Here is a 12,633-nt window from a genome sequence, read left to right as displayed (position 1 = left end):
GAGCTTGTCCAGAGCAGAGCATGTGCCTTTCATGTCCTAGTTATATCGTCACATATTTGAAAAAGTCACAGGGCTTCTGAGGATAAGGACAGGTACTGGAGAAAGAGAAATCATTTTGGAAGCCAAGAGTTAAAATCTTAGCTAACTGAAAATTCTTCAGCTTACAGGTCCTAATTACACAAGAATAAGCATTGCATGCGAAAGTGCAATCAGTGGAAGGTCCCCCATCATCCTGAGATCACTGTCCAAGTCAGAAATTCTAGAGCCTCTTATCCGGAGTTAATTAGGATAAGGGTGATGCCAATACACTCACAAGTCTGAGAAATGAAAAAGTGTGGCAGTGTGGACCTAGAAGCTTGGGGAGGGAGATAGGATGAGAGAATCCATGAGAATCTGGATGGAGTGGGGCAGGGGACAAGGCTTGAGGAGGTAGGATGGAGTGTGTTGGGAATGAGAAGAGAGGTGAAGGTATCTTGGGAGAGAAGAATGTGTGTGAAAATTGTACAGGTAAGGAGAAACCAGGATTTGCTCATGGTTTATTAAACTCACGTTCTCATGGATTCTTTCTTTGCAGTTCTGCGTTCACAGGATTCTGCTCTTTCCAAGACAAAGACAGTATGATTAAATTCCAGGTAAGTTAGGGCTTCCTTTCTCTCTCTTGAAGGTCTTGTCACTTTTTTTTTTTTTTTTTTGGTCTTGTCACTTCTGAGGAGCTAGACACCTCTATTCTCTGAAAGGAGGTCGCCCATTTTTGAGTGACAGCTCTGTGTTAGGCACTTTACCTTGCTTATAACAGCTGCATGAAATAGGTGGTTTTACTCCCTTTGCAGAAATGAAGAAACAGGCTCAGAGATGTCCAGATGTCTAGTTCAGTGCTACTCCAAGTGAGGTTTGCACACAAGTGCTAGTCCATGAGCTGCTTGTCACTGAGCAGATCAATATAGCAATCAAGAGTAAGAGTTCAGAGCCCCTTTAAAAAATATTTACTTATTTATTTTAAAGACAGAATGTGGGTGAGTGAGGGGCAAAAATAGGGAGAGAGAAGCAGTCTGAGCATGGAGACTGACGGGCTGGATCCCACTACCCTGAGCTCATGACCTGAGCCAAAATCAAGAGGTGGTCACTCAACCAACTGAGCCATGCAAGAGCCCAGCATTCAGAAACTCTTAGAGCAATGTTGTATTGCCACAGCATCCAAGTGCCTGTACATGACTACACATGGAGTAGCACTGGGTCCAGTCCACAGAAGTAGCAAGATTTGAGTGTGTATGTATCCATATCCATCAGGGTTCAACCAGTAAAGCAGAAACAGTATAAGATATATATTGAGATTTGTAAGAGATTTATTTTATATGACTGTGAGGGCTAGGCAAATTGTAAGTCCCAGGGCAGGCTAGAACTCTTAGACTGATGCTACTGTTTACAGGTAGAATTTCTTTTCTTAGGGAAGCCTCAGTTCAGGTCTTGAGGCCTTTCAACTGATTGGATCAGGCCCACCCATCCAGACTATGTAAAAATAGTCTTCCTCCCAAGTCATCTGATTATGGAATTTAATCACATCTACAAAATATCTTCACAGTAACACCTAGATTAATGTTTGCTTCCATAATGGGACTGTAGTCTAGCCAAGTTGATGCATCAAAAAAGGCTATCAGAGGGTAGAGCAAGGATTTTTTTTAAATCATGAAAAATGTTTTAATTATGAAAATACACAAAAAGAGAAAATAGTACTCTGAATCTCTGTGTGTAGTACCCATAATGCAGGTTCAGCATTTTGCCACATCTGCTTAATCTATCTCTTTCACTTTCCTTTTTTCTTTCCCGAAGCATTTTGTTTATTTTAAGGTTGGTTTATTTATTTGAGAGAGAGAGGCTTAAGCAGACTCCATGCTGAGATGGAGTTTGATGCAGGGCTTGATCTCATGATCCTAAGATCATGACCTGAGCTGAAACCAAGATTTTGATGTCCCAAACATTTTAAAAGAAGATCCTGGGTGTTATTTCATTTTATATTGATTCTGTTCTGAGCTCATTACTTTCTTAGAGTAGCTTGTGTGCAAGCTAAAATAAATGAGCTCTCACTCATTTCCTCTGCCTGGAAACCATCTTTTTTTTTAATATAAAGATATTTATTTATTTATTCATGAGAGAGACACACAGAGACAGACATAGGCAGAGGGAGAAGAAGGCTCCCTTCAGGGAGCCCTTTGCAGGACTGGATCCCAGGACCCTGGGATCACGACCTGAGCCAAAGACAGATGCTCAAACACTGAGTCACCCAGGTGCCCATGCCTGGAAACTATCTTGCCTGAGTCCGCACCGAGTCCCATTAGGTACATTTTCCATCTTTTTTTTTTTTTTTATTTTTTTATTTTTATTTATGATAGTCACAGAGAGAGAGAGAGAGGCAGAGACACAGGCGGAGGAAGAAGCAGGCTCCATGCACCGGGAGCCCGATGTGGGATTCGATCCCGGGTCTCCAGGATCGCGCCCTGGGCCAAAGGCAGGCGCCAAACCGCTGCGCCACCCAGGGATCCCACATTTTCCATCTTCTACATTACTGCCAGCAGCTGTTTTACCAAATATTCCACACCGTATCACCCTACCATTTCTCCAGCCTCTGATAACAGTTTCCCCAAGTATTGCTGCTGGATCCCAAAGTCAGTGCCAGAGATATTTATTTGGTAGTGCTCTGCTTATGGTAGCAGTTTTTGTATTGGTTAGTGTAGATGTGTTGGGTGCTGGCAGAGGACCAAGGAAATAAGTGGAAACATGCAATACCTTTTGAGGCCCAGGCTCAGAACTGGAACAAATCACTTGGCCAAATCCAAAGTCAAGGGGCAAGGAAATACACGCTGATCCTTGAGTGGAATTGGGGAGCATGAGGGAATTTTGCCAAATTGCAAAATGTAGCTATTGCTATTGAAAATACAAATAAAAATGGCTGAGATTATCAGTAATTCTTTGGTATCATCTAATACCTTGGCAATAATCATCTTTCCCTTATCTCAAAAATGCCTCTTTTTTGGTGTAATTCAATGGGTTCCTCTAGGTACAACGTTTTCTGTAAGTGGAAGCACTATGTGCTTGAATAAATTTAGGTTCCAGATTTTACAGGAAGACTTCATAGATGATGCTGTGTGCTGAGAAAAAAAGATTTTAAAGTCTTTGATTATATCTGTATTGGTTTATAAGTTTGGTTTATTAATATTTTTGGACTGTCCTTGTACTTGCATCATATGGCAATCTCTGCATAGGATCCCAGCAAGGGACCCACCCTGCTGCAAAAGGTGGTGGGAAATGGGTGTTTTGTTTTGCCAGACAGTTGGGGCCAAGAAAGGAGAAGGAAGTTAGGCTGGTTGAGCTTGCATTCCTAACCCCTTTTTCCTACCGTCTGTCCTACGTGGGCTGTCGGGTATCTGTACTTCCTGGTCCACTCACTCCAACTCCATTTTTTCATCATCCACTGAGAAAAGCAGTGCTGCTAAAACTTACTGAGTGGTTTAAGAGCATCTGACGCTTATTTTCTCAGCTCTGAGGACTAGGAAATCCAAGATCAAGAAGCTGGTAGATTTGGTGTTTGATGAAGGCCCGCTTTCTGATTAATAGTTGGTCCTCTTCTTGCTGTGTCTTCACATAGCAGAAGGGGTCAGCTCTCTAGCAAATCTTTTAGAAGGGCACTAATCCCCTTCATAAGGCTCCACTCTCATGACCTAACTACCTCCCTCTGGGCCTCACCTTTTAATACTGTCACTATGAGGGTTAATATTTCAACATATGAATTTTGAGGATATACAAACATGCAGTTCAAAAGCCTCCCCCCAGTTTTTGTTTTTAATAATTGTCAGGTTTTGGTTGTTGACCAATAGCTAGTAATAAATTATTTGTGAAATACATTGTAACTACTCACAACTTTAGTTGGAAGCATTTTTGAGGTACAGTCTATTGAGAGAACATGTAACTGGGTAGTGTGATAAGTGCAGTGATAGTATTTAATTTTTTTTTAATTTTTTTATTTATTTATGATAGTCACACACAGAGAGAGAGAGAGGCAGAGACACAGGCAGAGGGAGAAGCAGGCTCCATGCACCGGGAGCCCAACATGGGATTCGATCCCGGGTCTTCAGGATCGCGCCCTGGGCCAAAGGCAGGCGCCAAACTGCTGCACCACCCAGGGATCCCCAGTGATAGTATTTTAAAATTTTATTTATTTATTTTTGGTTAGGGGATGACTGGGGTTTTTTAAAAGATTTTATTTGTTTATTCATGAGAGACACAGAGAGGGAGAGAGGCAGAGACACAGGCAGAGGGAGAAACAGGCCCCATGCAGGGAGCCCGATGCGGGACTCGATCCTGGGACTCCAGGACCACGCCCTGGGCCAAAAGCAGGCGCTAAACCACTAAGCCACCCAGGGATCCCCAGGGGATGACTGTTAATACTAGATTATTGTTTTCAGTTTTTTATTTTGGAATTTTTTAATGTTTAGAACAATGGAAAAAATAGTGTAATGCATAATCACCTATATTCACAAGTTGTTAACAATTACACAAATGTACATAATACACCTATATACACACATAATATCTATATTTCATTTTGCTGACCCAGTTGAGAATAAATTTCAGGCATCATTATTCATCCCTAAATACTATAGCATGTATCTATTAAGAATAATGTTTTCTTACATTTCCACATTATTGTCATCACACTCAAGAAATTTATATTTTTATTCAGATAAAATTAACAGAGTATTTTATTAGTTTCAGGTGTACAATGTAATGATTCACCAATTCCATACATTTCCCAGTGCTCATCATAAGTGTACTTTTAATGCCATTTGTCTGTTTCCCCACCTCCCCGCTACCTCCCCTCTGGCAACCCCCAGTTTATTCTCTGTATTTAAGAATCTAGTTTTTTGTTTGTCTCTTTTTTCCCTTTAATCATTTGGTTTTTTCCCTTAAATTCCACATGTGAGTGAAATCATGATATTTGTCTTTCTCTGAGTAACTTGTTTCAGTTAACATTATTCTCTCTATATCCATCTATGTGGTTGCAGATGGCAAGGTTTCACTCCTTTTTATGGCTGAGTAATATTCCATTGTAGATGTATACTACTTCTTCTTTATCCCCCATTCATCTATATCAGTGGGCACTTGGGTTGGTTCCATTATCTTGGCTATTGTAAATAAGTTGCAGTGAACATAGGGGTCCATTTATCTTTCTGAATTAGTATTTTCATTTCCTTTGGGTAAATACCATGCATAAAAATAAACTCAAAATGGGTTAAAGATCTAAATGTGAGTCCTGAAACTATTAAATCCAAGAAGAAAACATAGGCAGTTATTTCTTTGACATTAGCCATAGAAACATTTTTCTGTATATGTCTCCTCTAGGAAGGAAAACAAAAGCAAAATTAAACCATTAGGACTACACTAAAATAAAAAGCTTTTGCACAGAGAAGGAAACCAGCAAGAAACCAAAAAAGAACCTATTGGATGGGAGAAGATATTTACAAATGCTATTTCTGATAAGGGGTTAATATCCAAAATACATAAAGAACTTATACAACTCACCAAAAAATCCCAAATAATCCAATTAAAAAATAGGCAGAGTACACAAACATTTTCCCAAAGAAGACATGCAGATGACCAACAAACACATGAAAAGACGCTCAACATTACTCATCATTAGGGAAATGCAAATTGAAACCACAGTGATGGGGCACCTGGGTTGCTCAGTTGGTTAACCATCTGCCTTTGGCTCAGGTCATGATCCCAGTAGACTGGGATCATGGGTCCTGGGAGGGAGCCCTATGTCATGCTCCCTGCTCAGTGGGATTCTGCTTCTCCCTCTCCTGTAGCCCCTTCCTCTGCTTGTGCTCTCTCTCCTGATCACTCGCTCGCGCACGCTCTCTCTCTCTCAAGTAAAAAACCTTACACCTGTCAGAATAGTTAAAAGCAAAACCATGAGAAATAACAAGTGTTGGCCAGAATGTGGAGAAAAAAGAACCCTTATGCACTGTTGGTGGGAATGAAAATTGGTGCAGCCCCAATGGAAAACAGAATGGAGGTTCCTCCAAAATTAAAAATAGAACTACCCTATGAGCCAGAAATTCCACTACTGATTCCACTGTTTTTTAATACTTAGTTGATACCCAAATGCTCCCAATTTTCCCCATAATTTCCTTTTTATTTTTTAAAAAATCTGGCAGCCAATGCTCTTAGTTGCCTTATCTGCTTAGTCCAATAGAAATAGATTAATTTGCCATGCAGAGAAAATAAAATATCCAGTCTTGATGTATGATAGGGAATGAACACCCAGACACTACTAGGCCAGTGTATCAGCACAACCTTTTGGAGGACAATTTGGACAATATCAGTCAAAATGTAAAATACGCATACCGAAGTAACTCAGTAGTCTCTGGTCTAGGGATTTATTTTATAAAAATACTTTTATAAGCGCTCAAAGACAGATGTTCATGGATGTTTACTGGAACATTCTTTGTGTGACTGTGGATGGTTAATGGGGACATAAGCAATGCAGAGGAAAGAAGAGAAACTTGCCCTACACAAAACTTTGAATTTTTTCTGTTTCTCAATTTTTTGTACTAGTAAGGGTCCATTCAGGATAAAAAGGACACTGGCTTTTTTTTTTTTTTTTAGATTTCATTTATTTATTAGAGAGAGAGATCACAAGCGGGGAGGAAGAGGCAGAGGGAGAGGTATGAGCAGACTCCCCACTGAACAGAGAGCCCCCATGCAGGGCTCCATCTCAGGACCCTGAGATCATGACCTGACCTGAAGGCAGACACTTAACCTATCGAGCCACCCAGGTGCCTGAACACTGGCTATTTGAACAGGAAGAATTCAATAGAATTGTTTATTAGGCATGGAGTTGTGAGCCCAAGACACTGATGGGTAAAGAGAGAACTCTATTATGGGAGTACCAACTTTGGGAAGTAACTACTAACCTGGTGGAGGGAACCAAAGGGAGAGATTGAATTATGGGAAGTTAGAGGATGGGCCTTGTGGAGCTGAAATGCAGAATTGTGAGGAGGGGGTGCTGGCTGGCTGGTGTCTCTGAGCTCAGCGAAGAAACCTAGGGGCCAGGGACCCAGACTTCAGCTATTGGTACCCAGAAGGACTGCTGCCACCAACAGTAACACCAGAACAGAAGGCAAACAGGCAGGAGCAAGTCCCTTCTTTCTCCCCCAACCTTGCAGAATTCCTCTTGCGCCCCCTTGAGGCAGAACCTCACGTAGAGCCAGTTCTCAGATTCAAAGCTTGATTTGCAGAGTGGTGGCTCCAGCACTACAAAATGAGTTTAAACTGGAGAGTTTGGAGCAGAAAGATAAAACCTAATGACCCACACATCTTCCAGCTCTGCTCTTCTGCCACTGGTCGTCTGTGGATGGTCCATTTGGCATGTGCTCAATGTTTTAGGAAACTGTGACCTTCAAGGATGTGGCTGTGGTCTTCACCGAGGAAGAGTTGGCGCTACTGGACAAGACCCAGATAAGCCTGTACCAGGACGTGATGCTGGAGAACTTCAGGAACGTTGTTTCAGTGGGTGAGGACAACAACCCTCTATAACTAAGCAGCAAACCACTGGTCCTGTTTCCTCAAATAATCAGCTTCAAACCAGATAGAGCATTCCAGTTGGAGGACAAAGAGAAACTTTCCCCACTGGAGAGAATACCTGAGGGATGCACATGCTAAGGAGACCCCTGAAGTTAGTGAGTTTTAATAGATTAATGTGAGCAATGGCCCCTTGTGAAGTGTTGGTGAGGGAACCCTCACATCCTGCACCCCCTGGCCCCATGGGCCTCTAATACAGTTAGCGAGACCACCCTGGCTTCCTTTCACTCTAGGTTTCCATTCTGCTCTCATGTTTCTCAAAGCAAGGTTGATAAAGTTCACACCCTACCACAGGCCTTGGTCCCTTGGTTGCTTCTAGAGAAAAACCAGTGCTTTGGGCAAACTAGTGTTTAAGGAACCAAAACCAGGATCTGGTGTATAGTGAGTGTGATAGGAATATCAGCTTATTTTCTTTCTCATTGATAAATATCTAATTTTTACTTCTCAGAGGCTCATATACAGATATGTATTACCTTTTAATTTATAAGATAGTTGCTATTCCTTCTTTTACAAAAGAAACAACTGAGGCATAGAGTAGTTAAATAACTTGCCCATGGTCACATAGCTTGTAAGAACTAGATATGAACCCTCCTATCTGGTTCTAGACCCTCTGGGGTTTTGTTTTGTTTTGCTTTTTTTCGAGAGAGAGAGAGAGAGAGAGAGAGCGCGCACAGAGTGGGGAGGGGCAGAGGGAAAGGGAGGGAGAGAATCTCCAGCAGACTCCCCACTGAGTGAGGAGCCTGACTCAGGGATCGATCTCACCACCCGTAGACCATAACCTGAGCCAAAATCGAGAGTCAGATACTTAACCAACTGAGCCACCCAGGTGCCCCTATACCCTGTGTTTTTAATAACCATATGAAACTAAGTACCACTGTGTCTATAGATTATAGACATATGGCTAGTCTGCAGGATTCAACTGTCAGTGAGTCTAAAATCAAGTTACTCTATCAAAATCAGCAGTTTTTAAAAAGCAAGACAGATTAATGGACCAGAACACAAAAGAATTTATTAGAGTACATTACACCTAGTAAGGTAAGTATTAGCTGATAAAAGTGTTGTAGTTAACAGTCTATTTGTGCATACTGGGTCACAGTACAAATGCTTTTCTTACTATGGATACAGTTGAAACAACTGGAAAACTGCTCCTTTAGGCCCCTTGTGGGTAGCTCCAAGTCCCCCTTTCTCTGATACCATCTTACAAACTACATCACTCTCAATAAAGTGACTCAGAAACTACCTTGAGCCAGAAGCAGTGTCCAGATGGTCTTGACCATAGTATTCATGTCATTCTGAAGCCCATTTTAGGGAGCCAAGGATGTGACGACCCTCGTCTACCTCATCTCCCTATGTTTTGTGGCCCTGTAGTACAAATCTTCCTTCTCTGGGGCCAGGCCATTGACAGTGCCACATTGCCCATTCTCATAGTCCTAGCTATTTGAGGTTCTGCAACTATTTAAAGAGAAGATGTTAAGGAAATAGTTTACAGAATCTTAGAGCATGCGACCTTGATCTCAAGGTCCTGAGTTCAAGTCTTACATTGGGAGTAGAGGTTACTTATTAAAAAAAAGAAAAGAAAAGAAAAAAATCACTTTATCTCTTTGTGGAATCCAGAAAATCTCAGAGAAAAGGGTGTATCTTTAAGCCTGCCTCAAAGGTGTACATGTGCCTCCCCCACCACCCCAGGACCATATTTCACAATATTATCCCTATATCAGTTCCCAGTGCTGTTTTACGCCAACTATATACAGTTGGGTAGGTTGTAAGAAACACACATGATACTCCCACCTCATGTGACAATAATGTGAAGGAAGGGACATTAACAGGAGACAAGACTTGTTGCTTGTTTCTGCAATTTCATATGGTATCTTGGAAGGTCTTTGTGTTTGTTACCATGTCCAGCACTCACATTATTATCTGTACACACAAATACACCATGAATCATATGGGAGCCTTCCCTGTACCTTTTTTGAAAGAGAGAGAGAGAGAGCAAGCACAAGTGGGAGGAGGGGCAGAGAGAGAAAGAAAGGGAAAATCCAAGCAGGCTCCATGCTCAGTGCAAAGCCCAATGTGGGGCTCAATCTTACAACCCTGAGATCATGACCTGAGCCAAAATCAAGAGTTGGATGCTTAACCGACTGAACCCCCCAGGTATCCCTTCCTCATTCCTTTTGTAGCGAAATGATTAAAGGTGTCTTATCAGCTGCTCTTATAGCAGGAAGGTGAATTTCTTTATAATTGTTCCCAAAATTTCCTTTGATTTCCCTGCAACATCTGATTTTTAATTGGCAGCTCAAGGATTAGAAGTACTGTGATTCTTATTGTTTCCTATAGCAATAGAAGCCAGTGGCAACTTCCCACCCCATCTTACTTCATTTCTCAAAACCTCTGGAGGTATGACTTACTTGTTTTCTTAGCCAAATTCTCTTTCTGCTCATAGGAGACAGGATTAAAAACAACATTTCACATCTTCAGGGGAAAGGGTTGAGTTATCTCTCACAAGAAGTGCTCTACTTCTGGCAGATTTGGAAACAAAGGATCAGTGAACTACCGGTGAGTCAGGAGTATGTCATGAATCTTCAAGGAGAGAGTCCCCAATATTTAGAAGATATTTCCCTCTGTGAAGAGTGGGCGAAAGTCTCCCTTCAGATTTCTGAAAATGAAAACTATATAACAAATGCCATTAATTTAGAAAATCAAGATGGCACATCGTGGAAAGGCCTGACACAAGTCCTTACCCCAGAATCTTGGAAGGGAGCCAATATGACTGAGCCCCAGAATTCTCAAGGACAATATGAGAGAATTCATGTGAACAAGAAACTGTATGGATGTGCTCAATGTGATGATGGTATCAGTCAGACATGTGATTGTGGTGATTCCCAAGAATGTAAAGAAGAGGAACCTTGTAGACCCACTGATTGTAAGAAACACTTGGCTACAGAATCAACAGTCAAACAGCATAACGTGGTCCCTGTGGTAGCGCAACCTGTTAAATGTAATAACTATGGTGTGGGCTTCATAGATGGTATGGACCCTCCTGTTCATCACAGCACTCCCATAGGAGAAAAGTCTTGTGGATGTGACCAGTGTGGAAAGGACTTTAGTCAGAGCTCAGATCTTACTGTTCATTATAAAACTCATTCAGATGACAAAGCTTATGAATGTCAAGAGTGGGTAGAGGGCTGCAAGCAGAGCTCAGACCTTCCCAGATATCAAAAAGGCCCCTTGGGAGACAAACCCTATAAATGTCTCGAATGTGGCAAGGTCTTCAGACGCAACTCGTCTCTTCACAACCATCACCGGGTCCACACAGGGGAGATGCCTCACAGATGTGATGTGTGTGGGAAGGGGTTCGGATTTAGGTCGCTTCTTTGTATTCATCAGGGAGTACACACAGGAAAAAAGCCCTATAAATGTGAGGAGTGTGGGAAGGGCTTTGATCAGAGCTCCAATCTTCTTGTCCACCAGAGAGTCCACACTGGAGAGAAGCCCTACAAATGCAGTGAGTGTGGCAAATGCTTCAGTTCAAGCTCTGTTCTTCAAGTCCACCAGAGGCTGCACACAGGGGAGAAGCCTTATAGGTGTGGTGAGTGTGGAAAGGGCTTCAGCCAAAGCACACACCTTCACATTCATCAGAGAGTCCACACAGGGGAGAAGCCCTACAAATGCAATATGTGTGGAAAGGCTTTTGCATACAGTTCGGTTCTTCACACTCATCAGAGAGTTCACACGGGAGAAAAACCTTACAAATGTGAAGTCTGTGGTAAAGGCTTCAGTTATAGCTCATATTTTCACTTACATCAAAGAGACCACACCAGAGAGAAACCATATAAATGTGATGAGTGTGGTAAGGGCTTCAGTCGGAATTCAGATCTTCATGTGCATCTCAGAGTGCACACAGGAGAGAGGCCCTATAAGTGTAAAGAATGTGGGAAGGGCTTCAGTCGCAACTCATATCTTCTTGCTCACCAGAGAGCTCATGCAGGTAAGATGCAATATACATGTCACGAGCATGGCCAGGGCTTTAGCTATAGCTCAGACGTTCTTGCTCAACAAAGACTGCATGAAAGGACAGAAACAGTCTCAATGTAATTCTCAAATGAGCCAATTGGGAAAGCAAGCAAGTCTATGTATTCCAGGCAATAAAGGCTTACTCAGTTCCTAGAAGGCCTGCGGCAGCAAAGGACAAGAACACTGCCATCTGTGATGTCATCCTGCAGCACTGAAGCAGGGGTTCTTAAGAGCATTCTACTGTGGATCCCAAGAACTTCTGCAAAGCTCTCATCAGCTGTCACATGCTGCAGTGGCAAAGGAAAGGAGTATCCACTGGAAAGATATTCAGAAGAGTGCTCAGAAATGAAACCCATGTTATTAACGTGGTAAGAATATTAGTCCATTTTCAGGTTTTCAAATCCATTAGATTTTCTACACAGGAAGAAGCTCTGTCAAGTGTTATTTTATGGGCATGGCTGTGTGTTTGTCTCAGCTGGTTCCATTTCTTGGTCACATAAAGACTCCATTTCCCAGAAACCCTTGCAGTTAAGAGCTGGTCCATGTGATAGAGTTCCAAGCAACAGAGTGTGAGCATAAGTAATATAAGCTCCTTCCCGGCCTGGCCCTTACAAACATCTTGTGATGTCCCTCTGGGCATCTTTTCCGTCTTGATGGCGACCTTGGAGGCTGTTCCAGGCTTGATTGGTAGAAGGTGGCTATCTGACCTATGTTGGACTTTATTTTTCTTGAGTAAGAAATAAACATGTATTGTGTTATACTACTGATATTTTGGCAGTTTATTTCTTGCTGGTATTGCCCAGGTTATGCCAACTATGACAGAGGGATTTAACGGCAACATATTTCATGGTCATTGGAGTTCACGTAAGAAAACAACTTCATAATTGAATTCAAAACTTCTAAATATTTAAGGTTATATGTGGCAGTGCAGCTACCTTAAATGGTGTGGATAGGACTTCTTCAGTGAGAATCTTCATTCATTGG

At 42.0% G+C, this 12,633-nt stretch overlaps 1 protein-coding gene across 2 annotated transcripts in view; it reads left to right on the top strand.

Annotated features, from left to right (window-relative positions):
• Positions 1 to 12,407, top strand: part of ZNF285 (zinc finger protein 285) — a 30,828-nt gene extending 18,421 nt beyond the window's left edge. The window contains exons 3-5 of one of the 2 annotated variants that reach the window (XM_026013902.2): positions 575 to 632; positions 7,444 to 7,570; positions 10,079 to 12,407. In XM_026013902.2, coding sequence (XP_025869687.2) covers positions 618 to 632; positions 7,444 to 7,570; positions 10,079 to 11,730 — 1,794 coding nt within the window. In that variant the 5' untranslated portion in view covers positions 575 to 617 and the 3' untranslated portion in view covers positions 11,731 to 12,407. Of the gene's footprint in view, positions 1 to 574; positions 633 to 7,443; positions 7,571 to 10,078 lie in introns of those variants that run through there. The other variant, XM_072754575.1, reaches the window with a different exon arrangement.
• The last annotated feature ends 226 nt before the right edge of the window (positions 12,408 to 12,633 follow it).

Source organism: Vulpes vulpes, chromosome 1 (assembly GCF_048418805.1).
Source record: "Vulpes vulpes isolate BD-2025 chromosome 1, VulVul3, whole genome shotgun sequence".
Classification (NCBI taxonomy): Eukaryota; Metazoa; Chordata; class Mammalia; order Carnivora; family Canidae; genus Vulpes; species Vulpes vulpes.
This window is presented reverse-complemented; position numbering and strand designations above follow the sequence as displayed.